This window comes from Sylvia atricapilla, unplaced genomic scaffold (assembly GCF_009819655.1).
Source record: "Sylvia atricapilla isolate bSylAtr1 unplaced genomic scaffold, bSylAtr1.pri scaffold_88_arrow_ctg1, whole genome shotgun sequence".
NCBI lineage: Eukaryota > Metazoa > Chordata > Aves > Passeriformes > Sylviidae > Sylvia > Sylvia atricapilla.
In genome coordinates this window covers 1-17,883 of record NW_027077169.1, presented here as the reverse complement: position 1 = coordinate 17,883, position 17,883 = coordinate 1, and the positions used below count along the sequence as shown (strand labels likewise).

General features: G+C 57.8%; 2 gene segments (V, D, J or C); one reads left to right on the top strand and one right to left on the bottom strand.

Annotated features, from left to right (window-relative positions):
* Positions 1–334: 334 nt before the first annotated feature.
* On the top strand, positions 335–1,057 carry LOC136375090 (immunoglobulin heavy variable 3-23-like). The segment is given in 2 exon segments: positions 335–437; positions 526–1,057. Coding segments are annotated over 2 exon segments (635 nt in total).
* A 16,192-nt stretch (positions 1,058–17,249) lies between these two features.
* LOC136375089 (Ig heavy chain V region 6.96-like) lies at positions 17,250–17,623 on the bottom strand (the record flags this gene model as incomplete). The annotated part of the segment is given in 1 exon segment: positions 17,250–17,623. A coding segment is annotated over 1 exon segment (374 nt), but the record flags the coding sequence as incomplete, so codon positions are not given.
* Positions 17,624–17,883: the final 260 nt, after the last annotated feature.

Genomic DNA, 17,883 nt, shown 5'->3' with positions numbered 1-17,883 from the left:
CTGCCACGAACTCCAGCCCCTTCCCGGGGCTCTGCCGCATCCAGCCCATGTTGAAACTCCCAAAATTGAACCCGGAGGCGCGGCAGAGCAGAGTCAGGGACCCTCCAGGGGCTGGAGGTCCCCTCAGACTCCAGCAGGGTCACGGCCGCCAAAAGCTCAGAATCTTCATCATTTCTCCCCCCAAACTCCCCCGGTTTGCCCCCAACTCTCTACCCGAATTTTCCCGTGTCGCAAAGTGCCTCAAACCCTGCAATTAACTCTGATCTACTCATAAATTTATTGCAAAACCTTTGCCTGACACTGCTGCATACATTACCCAATTAATGGCTCCTTAATGAACCCGAAATGCCCCGAGGGACACCGACCCCAGAGTGACCCCGGCCACGGCCCCGAGCTCCTCCCGCTCCTCGCCCTCCTGGCCCTGCTGGCCCTGCCAGGTGTGTCCCGGCGCCTCCGGAGCGCCACGCCCACCCCGGGACACGCCCGGATCCGGCGCCTCATCCCCATCTCCCCTTTTTCCCGCAGGGCTCCGGGCGGCCGTGACCCTGCTGGAGTCCGGGGGGGACCTCCAGCCCCCGGGGGGTCCCTGCGCCTCCTCTGCCGAGGGTCTGGGTTCGATTTTGGGAGTAAAGGAATGATTTGGGTCCGCCAGAGCCCCGGGAAGGCGCTGGAATGGATTGCAGGGATCAACAGCGATGGCAGCACCTTCTACGCGCCGTCGTTCAAGGGCCGGGTGACGATCTCCAGGGACAAGGGGCAGAGCTCGGTGACACTGACCATGAACAGCCTCAGGGACGAGGATTCCGGCTCCTATTTCTGTGCCAAAGATGCTTATGCTGGTAATGCTAATGCTGCTAATGGTTTTGTCCCACCCCCATGGCCGTGTCCCCAGCTGTCCCCAGCTGTCCCCAGCTGTCCCCAGCTGTCCCCAGAGCCCTCCCCTGCCCCAGCCCCTCTGTCCCCACCCTGGGGCTGGTGGGGCTGTGGGCTCTGGGCTTTGGGGACAGCTGGGGACACGGCGATGGGGGCGGGACCGAGGCCAGCACGGTCACCATAACCAGTGACAGCGAAACGGGAGGGACCAAAACAACCCTCAGAACTTCTGGCACAGAAATGGGGATGGGAAATCTGGGGGGAAAAGCCGAGATTTGGGACAAACAGTCAAAACTGGAGGGAAAGTTGAGATTTAGAGCACCGACGGCGGAGTTTGGAGAGAAATGGCCAAGATTTGAGGGCGAGGGTTCGGGGTTTTGGGGAGGTTTACGGGGATTTATTGCGACAGATGGATCCCAACAGTGGGACCTTGGGACCACGGCCAGCATCAGGAAAAGCACCCCAACGATCATATTTTTTGGCACAGAAATAGGAGCCGGAATCCTCGTCCCTGAGGCTGTTCATGGTCAGTGTCACCGAGCTCTGCCCGTTGTCCCTGGAGATCGTCACCCGGCCCCGCAGTGACGACATGTAGTAGGTGTTGCCGTCCGTCTGGATACTCGCCACGAATTCCAGCCCCTGCCCAGCTCTCTGTCGATACCAGCCCATCCCAAATTGTCCGAAATCGAACCCAGACCCTCGGCAGAGGAGGCGCAGGGACCCCCCGGGGGCTGGAGGTCCCCCCCGGACTCCAGCAGGGTCACGGCCGCCCGGAGCCCTGCGGGAAAAAGGGGAGATGGAAAAAGATGAAGCAGTGACCCAAAATCTTGACCTCATCAAACCCAAGGCATTAAAGTTAAATTAAAAAATAACTATTAATTTTTAATTATAATAAATTTTGTATTTTGTTAATAATGAATAATTAGTCTAAATGCTGATCCTGACCCTGCTGGAGTCCAGGGGGGACCTCCAACCCCCGGAGGATCTTTGCACCACCTCTGCCGTGCCTCTGGGTTCGATTTTGGACAATACTGGATGGGCTGGATCCGGCAGAGCCCCGGGAAGGGGCTGGAATGGCTCGCGGATATCAGCAGTGATGGTGGCACCACCAGATACGCGCCGTCGGTCAAGGGCCGGGTGACGATCTCCAGGGACAAGGGGCAGAGCTCGGTGACACTGACCATGAACAGCCTCAGGGACGAGGATTCCGGCTCCTATTTCTGTGCCAAACCTGCTCGGCCTGGCTCGGGTGCTGGTGGTGCTGTTTTTGGTGAGGATCCCTGTGGCGGCCCCACCCCAATCTCTCTGACCACAGCTGTCCCATTAGCCCCGCCCCTTCCCCCAAACCCCGCCCCCTGACCCCGCCCTTGACCCTCCATCCCACCCTTGCCTGGCTCGGTCCCAGTTCCCACCCGCTGGCCCCAAACCACAGCTCCCGGCCCACCTGGGCAGCCCAGGAGGAGGAGGAGGAGGAGGAGGAGGAGGAGGAGGAGGAAGGCGGCTGTGGGAATTTCTGGCTCTTCCCTGCCCCAGGCTCCGGGCGGATAAAACTCCGGAGCCGTCGGGTTTGAAGTCTCACTCTGGAGTTTATTATCCTCGTCTGTCCCAAACCCGCGGGGTGTGAGTTCTCTGTGTCGGGGGCAGAAAGTGACCCCACCACGGGGCCTCTTCAGGGCGGTTTGAGCCCCAATTATCCCAGGAACAGGGGACACCTTCGTTATTTGTGCTTCTGACCCCGTTGTGACCCCCAAAAACCCGCAATGGGAAACGTTTTCACCCGGTGACGGGAAATCACACGGATTGTGAAGGAGGAAGAGGAAGGTGCAAATCTCAGCATTGGGAGCTCTGACAGAAGGGTTATTTCTTAACATAATTGATTATACTTACATTTTTATTGATATATTATTATAATAACTTATTACAATTTTCCAATTTAAGTTTTTGTTTTGAGGGCTTGATTTGGGGCCAACAGTCAGGATTTTGGGTCACTGGTTGATCTTTCCCCATCCCCATCTCCCCTTTTTCCCGCAGGGCTCCGGGCGGCCGTGACCCTGCTGGAGTCCGAGGGTGACACCTCCAGCCCCCGGGGGTCCCTGCGCCTCCTCTGCCGAGGGTCTGGGTTCGATTTTGGGAGTTTTGACATGTATTGGGTCCGTCAGAAACCCGGGCAGGGGCTGGAATGGATTGCAGGGATCAACAGCGGTGGCAGCACGTACTACGCGCCGTCGTTCAAGGGCCGGGTGACGATCTCCAGGGACAACGGGCAGAGCTCGGTGACACTGACCATGAACAGCCTCAAGGACGAGGATTCTGGAATCTATTTCTGTGCCAAAGGTGCTTATGCTGGTAATGCTAATGCTGCTCATGGTTTTGTCCCACCCCCATGGCCGTGTCCCCAGCTGTCCCCAGCTGTCCCCAGAGCCCTCCCCAGCCCCTCTGTCCCCACCCTGGGGCTGGTGGGGCAGTGGGCTCTGGGCTTTGGGGACAGCTGGGGACACGGCGATGGGGGCGGGACCGAGGCCGGCACGGTCACCATAACCAGTGACAGCGAAACGGGAGGGACCAAAACAACCCTCAGAACTTCTGGCACAGAAATGGGGATGGGAAATCTGGGGGGAAAAGCCGAGATTTGGTGCCAAGGGTTCGGTTTTTGGGGAGGGTTCTGGGGATTTTGGGGACAGGTGGGATCCCAGAACTGGCAAATAGAGGCGACGAGCAGCAATAAAACCAGCATTGGAAACCACGCCACCATAACCACAACCACTGTCAACACATTTGGCACAGAAATAGGAGGCCGAATCCTCGTCCTTGAGGCTGTTCATGGTCAGTGTCACCGAGCTCTGCCCGTTGTCCCTGGAGATCCTGAACCGACCCTCGACTGACGGCGCGTATCCAATGTTGCCACCATCATTCTTGATGCCTCCGACATATTCCAGCCCCTGCCCAGGCCTCTGTCGGATCCAGAACATGGAGTAACTCCCAAAACTGAACCCAAATCCTCGGCAGAGGAGGCACAGGGACCCCCTGGGAGGCTGGAGGTCCCCCCCGGACTCCAGCAGGGTCAGGATCAATATTTAACATAATTATTCAAAATTAAAAAAATAAAAGCTTTAGTATAATACAATTTATTACTTAATTTTTTATATTTAAGTTTTAATGCCTTGGGTTTGATGAGGTCAAGATTTTGGGTCACTGGTGGATCTTTTCCCATCCCCATCTCCCCTTTTTCCCGCAGGGCTCCGGGCGGCCGTGACCCTGCTGGAGTCCGGGGGGGACCTCCAGCCCCCGGGGGGTCCCTGCGCCTCCTCTGCCGAGGGTCTGGGTTCGATTTCGGGAGTTTTGACATGCAGTGGATCTGCCAGAGACCTGGGAAGGGGCTGGAATTTGTTGCAGCGATCACCAACAATGGTGGCAGCACATACTACGCCCCGTCGGTGAAGGGCAGGTTCAGGATCTCCAGGGACAACGGGCAGAGCTCGGTGACACTGACCATGAACAGCCTCAGGGACGAGGATTCCGGGATCTATTTCTGTGCCAAAGAAGCTGGGGCTGGTTGGGGTGCTGCTGATGTTTGTTCAGTGTGTATTTGGCCCCTCCCCTGTCCCTGTGTCCCCAGCTGTCCCCAGCTGTCCGCAGCTGTCCCCAGCTGTCCCCAGCTGTCCGCAGCTGTCCCCCCAGCCCAGACCCTTCCCCCAGCCCTCACTGACCCGTCCCTGACCCTTTGCCCCACATCTCCTCCCTCGGCACCGGCGCTGCCCAGTGACCCCAAACCCTGGCCGGGCTCTGGCCCCAAACTCAACTCTTGGCCCCAAATCTCACCCTGAGCCCCAAAAGTGCCCAAAGCGCCGAGGTTTGGGGTCAGAGGTCGAGGTTTGGGGTCAGAGGTCGAGGTTTGGGTCAGGGGCTGCGGCTCTGAGCCCAAAGTGGAGATTTGGGGTCAAATGTCGGAGATTTGGGGCCAAAGCTGCTGAGTTTTGGGGCAGAACCAATCGAGGGTTTGGGGAACTGGTTGGTGTTGGGGAAGCCGGGGGAGATCTGGGGGAAAGGGCCGAGAGCTGGGCCAGGGGCTGGGGTCTGGGGGAAGGGTCTGGGCTGTGGGGACAGCTGGGGACAGCTGGGGACAGCTGGGGACACTGAGATGGGGGCGGGGCCAGCAGTGACGCTGTCACTATTGCTAGCAGCAGCAGCACCAGTACCAGTAGATTTCCCGTAGAAATAGGAGCCGGAATCCTCGTCCCTGAGGCTGTTCATGGTCAGTGTCACCGAGCTCTGCCCGTTGTCCCTGGAGATCGTCACCCGGCCCTTGAACGACGGCGTGTACCAGGTGCTGCCTCCATTCCTAATCTGTGCGACGTATTCCAGCGCCTGCCCGGGTTTCTGGCGCATCCAGCCCATGTTGAAACTCCCGAAATCGAACCCGGAGGCGCGGCAGAGGAGGCGCAGGGACCCCCCGGGGGCTGGAGGTCCCCCCCGGACTCCAGCAGGGTCACGGCCGCCCGGAGCCCTGCGGGAAAAAGGGGAGATGGGGATGGGAAAAGATCAACCAGTGAACCAAAATCTTGACCTCATCAAACCCAAGGCATTTAAACTTAAATATAAAAAATTAAGTAATAAATTGTATTATACTAAAGCTTTTATTTTTTTAATTTTGAATAATTATGTTAAATATTGATCCTGACCCTGCTGGAGTCCGGGGGGGACCTCCAGCCTCCCAGGGGGTCCCTGTGCCTCCTCTGCCGAGGGTCTGGGTTCAGTTTTGGGAGTTACTCCATGTTCTGGATCCGACAGAGGCCTGGGCAGGGGCTGGAATGGATCGCAGGCATCAAGAACGATGGTGGCAACATTGGATACGCGCCGTCAGTCGAGGGTCGGTTCACGATCTCCAGGGACAACGGGCAGAGCTCGGTGACACTGACCATGAACAGCCTCAAGGACGAGGATTCCGGCTCCTATTTCTGTGCCAAATGTGTTGACAGTGGTTGTGGTTATGGTGGCGTGGTTTCCAATGCTGGTTTTATTGCTGCTCGTCGCCTCTATTTGCCAGTTCTGGGATCCCACCTGTCCCCAAAATCCCCAGAACCCTCCCCAAAAACCGAACCCTTGGCACCAAATCTCGGCTTTTCCCCCCAGATTTCCCATCCCCATTTCTGTGCCAGAAGTTCTGAGGGTTGTTTTGGTCCCTCCCGTTTCGCTGTCACTGGTTATGGTGACCGTGCCGGCCTCGGTCCCGCCCCCATCGCCGTGTCCCCAGCTGTCCCCAAAGCCCAGAGCCCACAGCCCCACCAGCCCCAGGGTGGGGACAGAGGGCCAGGAGAGGGCTCTGGGGACAGCTGGGGACAGCTGGGGACAGCTGGGGACAGCTGGGGACAGCGGGGGACACGGCCATGGGGGTGGGGCAAAACCATGAGCAGCATTAGCATTACCAGCATAAGCATCTTTGGCACAGAAATAGATTCCGGAATCCTCGTCCCTGAGGCTGTTCATGGTCAGTGTCACCGAGCTCTGCCCGTTGTCCCTGGAGATCGTCACCCGGCCCTTGAACGACGGCGCGTATCTGGGGCTGCCATCGCTGTGGATCCCTGCGATCCATTCCAGCGCCTTCCCGGGGCTCTGCCGGACCCACATCATTCCTTTTCTCCCAAAATCGAACCCAGACCCTCGGCAGAGGAGGCGCAGGGAGCCCCCGGGGGCTGGAGGTCCCCCCCGGACTCCAGCAGGGTCACAGCCGCCCGGAGCCCTGCGGGAAAAAGGGGAGATGGGGATGGGGTAAGCCCAGCCTTTGACCCAAAATCCTGACTGTTGGCCCCAAATCAAGCCCTCAAAACAAAAACCTTAATTGGAAAATTGTAATAAGTTATCGTAATAATTTATCATTTTAAATTTCAATTATAACTAATTATGTTTAGAAATATCCCTTTTGTCAGAATTCCCAATGCTGAGATTTGCACCTTCCTCTTCCTCCTTCACAATCCGTGTGATTTCCCGTCACTGGGTGAAAACGTTTCCCATTGCGGGTTTTTGGGGGTCACAACGGGGTCAGAAGCACAAATAACGAAGGTGTCCCCTGTTCCTGGGATAATTGGGGTTCAAACCGCCCTGAAGCGGCCCCGTGGTGGGGTCACTTTCTGCCCCCGACACAGAGAACTCACACCCCGCGGGTTTGGGACAGACGAGGATAATAAACTCCAGAGTGAGACTTCAAACCCGACGGCTCCGGAGTTTTATCCGCCCGGAGCCTGGGGCAGGGAAGAGCCAGAAATTCCCACAGCCGCCTTCCTCCTCCTCCTCCTCCTCCTCCTCCTCCTCCTCCTCCTCCTCCTCCTCCTGGGCTGCCCAGGTGGGCCGGGAGCTGTGGTTTGGGGCCAGCGGGTGGGAACTGGGACCGAGCCGGGCCAAGGGTGGGATGGAGGGTCAAGGGCGGGGTCAGGGGGCGGGGTTTGGGGGGAATGGGCGGGGCTACTGGGACAGCTGTGGTCAGAGAGATCGGGGTGGGGCCGCCACAGGGATTCTCACCAAATATAGCACCACCAGCACCGCAGCCAGGCCGAGCAGGTTTGGCACAGAAATAGGAGCCAGAATCCTCGTCCCTGAGGCTGTTCATGGTCAGTGTCACCGAGCTCTGCCCGTTGTCCCTGGAGATCGTCACCCGGCCCTTGACCGACGGCGCGTAATAGGTGGTGCCACCATCACTGCTGATATCCGCGAGCCATTCCAGCCCCTTCCCGGGGCTCTGCCGGATCCAGCCCATCCAGAATTGTCCAAAATCGAACCCAGAGGCGCGGCAGAGGTGGTGCAAAGATCCTCCGGGGGTTGGAGGTCCCCCCTGGACTCCAGCAGGGTCAGGATCAGTATTTAGACTAATTATTCATTATTAATAAAATACAAAATTTATTATAATTAAAAATTAATAGTTATTTTTTAATTTAACTTTAATGCCTTGGGTTTGATGAGGTCAAGATTTTGGGTCACTGCTTCATCTTTTTCCATCTCCCCTTTTTCCCGCAGCGCTCCAGGCGGCCGTGACCCTGCTGGAGTCCGGGGGGGACCTCCAGCCCCCGGGGGGTCCCTGCGCCTCCTCTGCCGAGGGTCTGGGTTCGATTTTGGGAATTATCAAATGGAGTGGCTGCGCCAGAGACCCGGGCAGACGCTGGAATGGATTGCAAGTATCACTTTCAATGGCAGTTACACCTGGTACACGCCGTCCATGAAGGGCCGGGTGACAATCTCCAGGGACAACGGGCAGAGCTCGGTGACACTGACCATGAACAGCCTCAGGGACGAGGATTCCGGCTCCTATTTCTGTGCCAAAAACGCCTATAGCTCTGGTTCCAGTGGTAAAGTTACTGCTGCTGCAAACACTATTCCTTATGGTGGTGATGTTGGTTTTAGCCTGGCCCACATCTCTCCGTCCCCTGCTGACCCCAAAGCCCAGACCCGTCCCCAAATCTGAACCCCTGACCCCAATCCTGACCCTTGAACCCGTGTCCTGGCCCCAGGCACAACGCTGACCTCGGGGGCGGAGATTAAAGAACAGATTTGGGGCCGAATCCATCAAACCTTTGGAGAAACGGTCAAGGGCTGAGGATTGGGGGACGGGTCTGGGACACTCGGGTGACTTGGGGTGGGGAACGGGAATAACAGCAGCATTATCAGCATTAGCATAACCATCGTCACGTTTGGCACAGAAATAGGAGCCGGAATCCTCGTCCCTGAGGCTGTTCATGGTCAGTGTCACCGAGCTCTGCCCGTTGTCCCTGGAGATGGTGAACCGACCCTTGACTGACGGTGCGTAGTTCGTGCTGCCACCATCGCTGTTGATCCCCGCGACAAATTCCAGCGCCTGCCCGGGTTTCTGACGGATCCAGTACATTCCAAAACTCCCAAAATCGAACCCAGACCCTCGGCAGAGGAGGCGCAGGGACCCCCGGGGGCTGGAGGTGTCCCCCCCGGATTCCAGCAGGGTCACGGCCGCCCGGAGCCCTGCGGGAAAAAGGGGAGATGGGGATGGGAAAAGATCAACCAGTGACCCAAAATCCTGACCAAATAAAACCCTTGGCGTTAAAAATCAAATAGAAAAAGAATAAATTATTAATTTTTAATACAGTAAATTTTAGAATTGTGAATAATTAGCTTATATAGTGACCCTGACCCTGCTGGAGTCCGGCCAATACCTCCAGCCCCCCGGGGGGTCCCTGCGCCTCCTCTGCCGCGCCTCCGGGTTCGATTTCGGGAATTTTGGGATGGGCTGGTATCGACAGAGACCCAGCCAGGCGCTGGAATGGCTTGCGGGGATCAACAGCGATGGTGACAGCACGGCATACGCATCGTCAGTGCAGGGCCGGGTGACGATCTCCAGGGACAACGGGCAGAGCTCGGTGACACTGACCATGAACAGCCTCAGGGACGAGGATTCCGGCTCCTATTTCTGTGCCAAAGGTGCTGGTACTGGTTGGGCTGCTGCTGCTTATGGTGATGATGCTGGTGCTGGCCCCGCCCCCATCTCAGTGTCCCCAGCTGTCCCCAGCTGTCCCCAGCTGTCCCCAGCTGTCCCCACAGCCCAGACCCTTCCCCCAGACCCCAGCCCCTGGCCCAGCTCTCGGCCCTTGGCCCCAGATCTGCCCCGGCTGTGCCAGCGCTGCACTCATTGGGCTGATTTGACCCCAAACCCCAACTTTTGGCCAAAATCCCAGCCCTGGGCCCCAAATTCCCTCTCCTGGCACAGAGTGACAGTCACAAACCCAAATCTGCCCCATTGGTCCCAAATCTCGGCCGTTTGCACAAAGTTTTCCACAATTTGGGTGAGACCCGGAGGTGCCAGCTGAGGTTTGGGGCCGATAGTTGAGATTTGGGGCTGAACCAGTTCCGGGTTGGGACTCGGGGACAATGATGGGGTCAGGGGTGGGGTTTGGGGGACAGGTCTGGGGACAGCTGGTGACACGGCCGTAGGGGCGGAGCAAACCCACCAGCAGCTGCAATACCAGCGGCGCCATCGCCGTAAGAACCGGAATTTTTGGCACAGAAATAGGAGCCGGAATCCTCGTCCCTGAGGCTGTTCATGGTCAGTGTCACCGAGCTCTGCCCGTTGTCCCTGGAGATCGTCACCCGGCCCGTGAAGGATGTTGGGTACCAAGTGGTGTCACCGTCGCCGTTGATCCCCGCGATCCATTCCAGCGCCTTCCCGGGGCTCTGGCGTAGCCAATACATCCCAAAATGCCCGAAATCGAACCCGGAGCCGCGGCAGAGGAGGCGCAGGGACACCCCGGGGGGCTGGAGGTGTCACCCCCGGACTCCAGCAGGGTCACCTGAAGCCTGTTTAATTTTTAAGTGAAATATGAATAATTAAGAATTTAAAACAACTATTTAATATTTTAATTTTTCCAATAATTTTTTGCTAGAAGCATTACATTAGGAACCAACAGTCAGGACTGTGGGTCAGTGATCGAGCTTTTCCCATCCCCATCTCCCCTTTTTCCCGCAGGGCTCCAGGCGGCCGTGACCCTGCTGGAGTCCGGGGGCGACCTCCAGCCCCCGGGGGCTCCCTGCGCCTCCTCTGCCGAGGGTCCGGGTTCGATTTCGGGAATTTTGGAATGAACTGGGTTCGGCAGAGCCCCGGGAAGGCGCTGGAATGGATCGGAGGGATCACCAAAAGTGGCTACACCTACTACGCGCCGTCGTTCAAGGGCCGGGCAACGATCTCCAGGGACAACGGGCAGAGCTCGGTGACACTGACCATGAACAGCCTCAGGGACGAGGATTCCGGCTCCTATTTCTGTGGGAAATCTCCTAGTACTGGTGTTGCTGCTGCTAGCAATAGTGACGGCGTCACTGCTGGCCCCGCCCCCATCTCAGTGTCCCCAGCTGTCCCCAGCTGTCCCCACAGCCCAGACCCTGCCCCCAGACCCCAGCCCCTGGCCCAGCTCTCGGCCCTTGGCCCCAGATCTGCCCCGGCTGTGCCAGCGCTGCACTCATTGGGCTGATTTGGCCCCAAACCCCAACCTTTGGCCAAAATCCCAACCCTGGATCCCAAATTTTTCCTCCTGGCACTGAGTGACAAGGGGCCACGAATTGGCCAGAACTCTCCAGAAAAAGGAAATTCTGGGATTTTGTCCATGGCTCCAACACGGCCCCGGAGCCGACACCGAAACGCATCGGGGAGATTTTGGGCAAATGGGGAAAATTGGGTGGAAAGCCAAGAGTCCAGGCAGCGATGGCAGAGTTTGGGGGGAAATGGTCGAGATTTGGGGCCAAGGGTTGGGATTTGGGATGAATGGTCAGGGGATTGTGGGAAATTCCGGGACGCCGTGGTGAGGGCTTGGGGCCGTGAGCCGTGTTCCCAATACCACCAGCAGCAGCAGCACCCAAGATAAGGCTGTAAAAACCACCGCTGTAACGTCTGGCACAGAAATAGGAGCCGGAATCCTCGTCCCTGAGGCTGTTCATGGTCAGTGTCACCGAGCTCTGCCCGTTGTCCCTGGAGATCGTCACCCGGCCCTTCACCGATGAAGCGTACGCGGTGCTGCCATCGCTGTTGATACTGGCAACGAATTCCAGCGCCTGCCCGGGTCTCTGGCGGATCCACAACATCGCAAATTTTCCAAAATCGAACCCAGAGGTGCGACAGAGGAGGCGCAGGGACCCCCCGGGGGGCTGGAGGTCCCCCCCGGACTCCAGCAGGGTCAGGATATTTATTTAAGATAATTATCCATAAAAAAGAAACTAATAGTTTTTATTATATTAGAATATCTTTTTCAGTTTTATTTTTAATGCCTTTGTGTTTGATTTTGTCAGGATTTTGGGTCACTGGTGGATCTTTCCCCATCCCCATCTCCCCTTTTTCCCGCAGGGCTCCGGGCGGCCGTGACCCTGCTGGAGTCCGGGGGGGACCTCCAGCCCCCGGGGGGTCCCTGCGCCTCCTCTGCCGCGCCTCCGGGTTCGATTTCGGGAGTTCTGAGATGTTCTGGATCCGCCAGAGACCCGGGAAGGGGCTGGAATGGGTCGCCAGTATCAGCAACAATGGTGGCAACACCTACTACGCGCCGTCCGTGAAGGGCCGGGTGACGATCTCCAGGGACAACGGGCAGAGCTCGGTGACACTGACCATGAACAGCCTCAGGGACGAGGATTCCGGAATCTATTTCTGTGCCAAATCCGCTGCTAGTTGTTGTTGTGCTGCTGCTGCTGGTGAGGGACATGGCTTTGGTTATGACGGTTTAGATGCCACCCCCATCTCTGTGTCCCCAGCTGTCCCCAAAGCCCCGCCCCTTCCCCCAAACCCCGCCCCCTGACCCCGCCCTTGACCCTCCATCCCACCCTTGCCCTGGCTCATCCCAATTCCCACCCGCTGGCCCCAAACCACAGCTCCCGGCCCCAAATCTCCCCTTTGTCCTTCCCGACGTGGCCCCGAGGGCCGAGATTTGGGGCCCGTGGTCCCGGTTTGGGGGGACATTGGGGCCCGGGGCCGAGCCCGGGGATTGGTGTCGGTGGCGGCTGCTCGGTGCCGGCAGCGGAGATTTGGGGAGAGTTGGGCGAGTTCCGGGCCAGGGCTGGGTCAGGGGCAGAGGGTCAGCTCAGGAGCCCAAAGGGCCCCGGCCGGGGCAGGAGCTGAGGATGTGGGGCAGGAGCTGAGGATGTGGGGCAGGAGCTGAGGATGTGGGGCAGGAGCTGAGGATGTGGGGCAGGAGCGGTGGAAGGCTGCAGCCAATGGGGAGAGACTGGGCCAGGGGCTGAGCTCTGGGGGAAGGGTCTGGGCTGTGGGGACAGCTGGGGACAGCTGGGGACAGCTGGGGACACGGCCATGGCGGTGAGGCCAAAACCATCAGCAGCAATAGCTGACCAAAGACCACCAGCAGATCTGGCACAGAAATAGATTCCGGAATCCTCGTCCCTGAGGCTGTTCATGGTCAGTGTCACCGAGCTCTGCCCGTTGTCCCTGGAGATCGTCACCCGGCCCTGCAGCGATGGCGTGTATCTGGTGGTGTCACCACCAATGCTGATCGCTGCGACGTATTCCAGCCCCTTCCCGGGGCTCTGCCGGACCCATTCCTTTTGGTAACCTCCGAAATTAAACCCCAAAGTGCGGCAGAGCAGAGTCAGGGACCCCCCCGGGGGCTGGAGGTGTCACCCCCGGACTCCAGCAGGGTCACGGCCGCCCGGAGCCCTGCGGGAAAAAGGGGAGATGGGGATGGGAAAAGATCAACCAGTAACCCAAAATCCTGACCTCATCAAACCCAAGGCATTAAAAATTAAATTTAAAAAATTAATGTATATTTTTTGGTATAATCAAGTTTTGTTAATAATGGATAATTACCCTAAGCAGTGACCCTGCCCCTGCTGGAGTCCGGGGGGGACCTCCAGCCCCCGGGGGGGTCCCTGCGCCTCCTCTGCCGAGGGTCTGGGTTCGATTTTGGACAATTTGGGATGGGCTGGATCCGCCAGAGACCCGGGCAGGGGCTGGAATTCGTTGCAAGGATCAACAGCAATGGTGGTTACACCGAATACGCGCCGTCGTTCAAGGGCCGGGTGACGATCTCCAGGGACAACGGGCAGAGCTCGGTGACACTGACCATGAACAGCCTCAGGGACGAGGATTCCGGCTCCTATTTCTGTGCCAAAAATGCCGGTGTTTATGGTGCTTATGCTGCTCCTGGTGGTGGTCGTGGTGCTGATGTTGGTTATGGTGGTTTTGTCACGTCCCCAATCATTGGGTCCCCGGGTGTCCCCAAAGCCAGGACCCTTCCCCCAAACCCCAACCCCTGACCCCGTTCCTGCCCCTTTACCCCAACCCCGAACAGGATCTGCCCCAAATCTCCCCCTCTGACCCCTGACCTCATGTCTCAGCCCCACGTCCCGCCCCTCGGGGCCCATTTTGGGGGCAAACCCTCAGGATTTGGGGCCCGTGGCCGAGGTTTGGTGCCGGTGGTGGAGATTTGGGGCTGCCCCCGGGGGATGTTCAGGCCGAGGGTCAGAAGTGAAGGGAGCGGAAATCTGGGGGGAAAAGCCGAGATTTGGGGGGTGGTTCTGGGCCAATGGGGACAGTTTGAGGGAGGGGCCGAGATTTGGGAGAAATGGTGAAAATTGAGGAAAACTCGAGAGTTGGGGAAGAGATGGCGGAGTTTGGTGTGAAATGGCCAAGAATTAGGGCCAAGGGCTGAGATTTGGGGGAAGGAGCAGAGGATTCCAGGATATTTGGGCACCCAGCACTGGGGAAAACGGGCCAGGACCAGCATCAGCAACATCATCATCAGCACCAGCAGCACCGTAACCATAACCACTGTCAAAACATTTGGCACAGAAATAGGAGCCGGAATCCTCGTCCCTGAGGCTGTTCATGGTCAGTGTCACCGAGCTCTGCCCGTTGTCCCTGGAGATGGTGAACCGACCCTTGACTGACGGCGCGTAGCCGATCCAGCCACTGTTGCTGGTGATACTCGCGATGTATTCCAGCCACTTCTCAGCTCTCTGTCGATACCAGCCCATCCCAAATTTCCCAAAATCGAACCCAGACCCTCGGCAGAGGAGGCGCAGGGACCCCCCGGGGGCTGGAGGTGTCACCCCCGGACTCCAGCAGGGTCACGGCCGCCCGGAGCCCTGCGGGAAAAAGGGGAGATGGGGATGAGGCGCCGGATCCGGGCGTGTCCCGGGGTGGGCGTGGCGCTCCGGAGGCGCCGGGACACACCTGTTTAAGAGGAGGGGAGGGTTTTTTCTGGGAAATGGGGTGAGCGTAATTAAAGAATTACAGGGTGGGGTTGAGTGTGGGGGTTGATAATTTTCGAGTAGGGGGTTGAGTGCTGCAGTCTGGTTCATTAATTAATGGCTCTCGGGCTAATTGGCAAAGTCCAATTCAGTCATTAATGGGTCCAAGGTAATTCCAGGTGTACAACCAATTAATTCATGGGTCCAAGGGAATTTCAAATGCCCAGTGTATTAATTAATACAATTGACTCGATTGCAGGTATACAATTCCTAATTGAATTGCTGTGAATTCATTATAGTCACTGGATTCACTAATTAAATGGTCTAATTAAAATGCAGGGATCAATTTCATTACTTAATGGGTCCAGTGTTAATTGCAAGAGTCCAAATAATGGATCCTGGATATTGCTTTGAGATGGGAAATATTCAACCATTGGCCCAAAATCCCGAGTCTTGGCCCCACATCACATCCTCAGAGGGAAAAATTAAACCAGAAAAATATAATTAATTTATATAATTGTGATTTTATTTCAGTGGTCGAGGTTTTCCCATCCCCATCTCCCCTTTTTCCCGCAGGGCTCCGGGCGGCCGTGACCCTGCTGGAGTCCGGGGGGGACCTCCAGCCCCCGGGGGCTCCCTGCGCCTCCTCTGCCGAGGGTCTGGGTTTGATTTCGGGAGTTACACAGTGCACTGGGTCCGGCAGAGCCCCGGGAAGGGGCTGGAATGGGTCGCCAGTATCAGCAACACTGGTGGCAACACCTATTACGCGCCGTCCGTGAAGGGCCGGGTGACGATCTCCAGGGACAACGGGCAGAGCTCGGTGACACTGACCATGAACAGCCTCAGGGACGAGGATTCCGGAATCTATTTCTGTGCCAAATCCGCTGCTAGTTGTTGTTGTGCTGCTGCTGCTGGTTAGCGACATGGCTTTGGTTATGACGGCTTAGACCCCACCCCCATCTCTGTGTCCCCAGCTGTCCCCAAAGCCCCGCCCCTTCCCCCAAACCCCGCCCCCTGACCCCGCCCTTGACCCTCCATCCCACCCTTGCCCTGGCTCATCCCAATTCCCACCCGCTGGCCCCAAACCACAGCTCCCGGCCCCAAATCTCCCCTTTGTCCTTCCCGACGTGGCCCCGAGGGCCGAGATTTGGGGCCCGTGGTCCCGGTTTGGGGGGACATTGGGGCCCGGGGCCGAGCCCGGGGATTGGTGTCGGTGGCGGCTGCTCTGTGCCGGCAGCGGAGAGAAAGGTCAGGGCTGGGGCCAGGGGAGAAGGTTGGGGGCCACGGGGGGAGTTTTGGGGCAGGATTTGGGGTCAAGGGTCACCTTTGGAGTAAATGGGGAAACGATCTCCAGAGTCGGGTCAGGGGCCGGTGGAAGGGTGACATGACTTGAGACCTTTGGGGGCCCAACAACAGAGGCAGGGCTGCAACCAGCATCACTCCCATTAACATCATAATCACAATAAGCACTGGCACATTTGGCACAGAAATAGGAGCCGGAATCCTCGTCCTTGAGGCTGTTCATGGTCAGTGTCACCGAGCTCTGCCCGTTGTCCCTGGAGATCGTGAACCGGCCCTGCACAGACGCTGCGTATCTGCTGGTGCCATCGTTCTGGATCCCTGCGACCCATTCCAGCGCCTTCCCAGGTTTCTGCCGGATCCACATCATTCCTTTACTCCCGAAATCGAACCCAGACCCTCGGCAGAGGAGGCGCAGGGACCCCCCGGGGGCTGGAGGTCCCCCCCGGACTCCAGCAGGGTCACGGCCGCCTGGAGCCCTGCGGGAAAAAGGGGAGATGGGGATGGGAAAAGATCAACCAGTGACCCAAAATCCTGACCAAATCAAACCTTTGGCATTAAAATTTACATTAAAAAAAATTATTGATTTTTATTATAATAAAGTTTGTATTTTGGTAATAACGAATAATTAGCCTAAATACTGCTCCTGACCCTGCTGGAGTCCGGGGGGGACCTCCAGCCCCCGGGGGGGTCCCTGACTCTGCTCTGCCGCGCCTCCGGGTTCGATTTCGGGAATTATGGAATAATGTGGATACGGCATAAACCTGGAGAGGCGCTGGAATACGTTGCGGGGATCAACAGTGCGGGTATCGGGTCCAGCTCTGCGCCGTCAGTGCAGGGCCGGGTGACGATCTCCAGGGACAACGGGCAGGGCTCGGTGACACTGACCATGAACAGCCTCAGGGACGAGGATTCCGGCTCCTATTTCTGTGCCAAATCTGACAGCAGTGGTTATGGTTATGCTGATTATGGTGACGATGCCGGTGCTGGCCCCGCCCCCATCTCAGTGTCCCCAGCTGTCCCCAGCTGTCCCCAGCTGTCCCCACAGCCCAGACCCTTCCCCCAGACCCCAGCCCCTGGCCCAGCTCTCGGCCCTTGGCCCCAGATCTGCCCCGGCTGTGCCAGCGCTGCACTCATTGGGCTGATTTGGCCCCAAACCCCAACTTTTGGCCAAAATCCGAGTCCTTGGCCCCACATTCCCACTCCTGGCACAGAGTGACAGTCACAAACCCAAATCTGCCCCATTGGGCCCAAATCTCGGCCGTTTGCACAAAGTTTTGCACAATTTGGGTGAGACCCGGAGCCGCCAGCTGAGGTTTGGGGCCAACAGCTGAGATTTTGGGGCTGAACCAATTTTGGGTTGGGACTCGGGGACAATGATGGGGTCACGGGTGGGGTTTGGGGGACGGGTCTGGGGACAGCTGGTGACACGGCCGTAGGGGCGGAGCGAACCCACCAGCAGCTACAATACCAGCGGCGCCATCGCCGTAAGAACCGGAATTTTTGGCGCAGAAATAGGAGCCGGAATCCTCGTCCCTGAGGCTGTTCATGGTCAGTGTCACCGAGCTCTGCCCGTTGTCCCTGGAGATCGTCACCCGGCCCGTGAAGGATGTTGGGTACCAAGTGGTGTCACCGTCGCCGTTGATCCCCGCGATCCATTCCAGCGCCTTCCCGGGGCTCTGGCGTAGCCAATACATCCCAAAATGCCCGAAATCGAACCCGGAGCCGCGGCAGAGGAGGCGCAGGGAGCCCCCGGGGGCTGGAGGTGTCACCCCCGGACTCCAGCTGGGTCAGGATCAGTATTTAAGCTAATTATTTGTTATTAACAGAATAAAAACTTTACTATAATAAAAATTAATAATTTTTTTTAATGTAAATTTTAATGCCATGGGATTGATTTGGTCAGGATTTTGGGTCACTGGTGGATCTTTTCCCATCCCCATCTCCCCTTTTTCCCGCAGGGCTCCGGGCGGCCGTGACCCTGCTGGAGTCGGGGGGTGACACCTCCAGCCCCGGGGG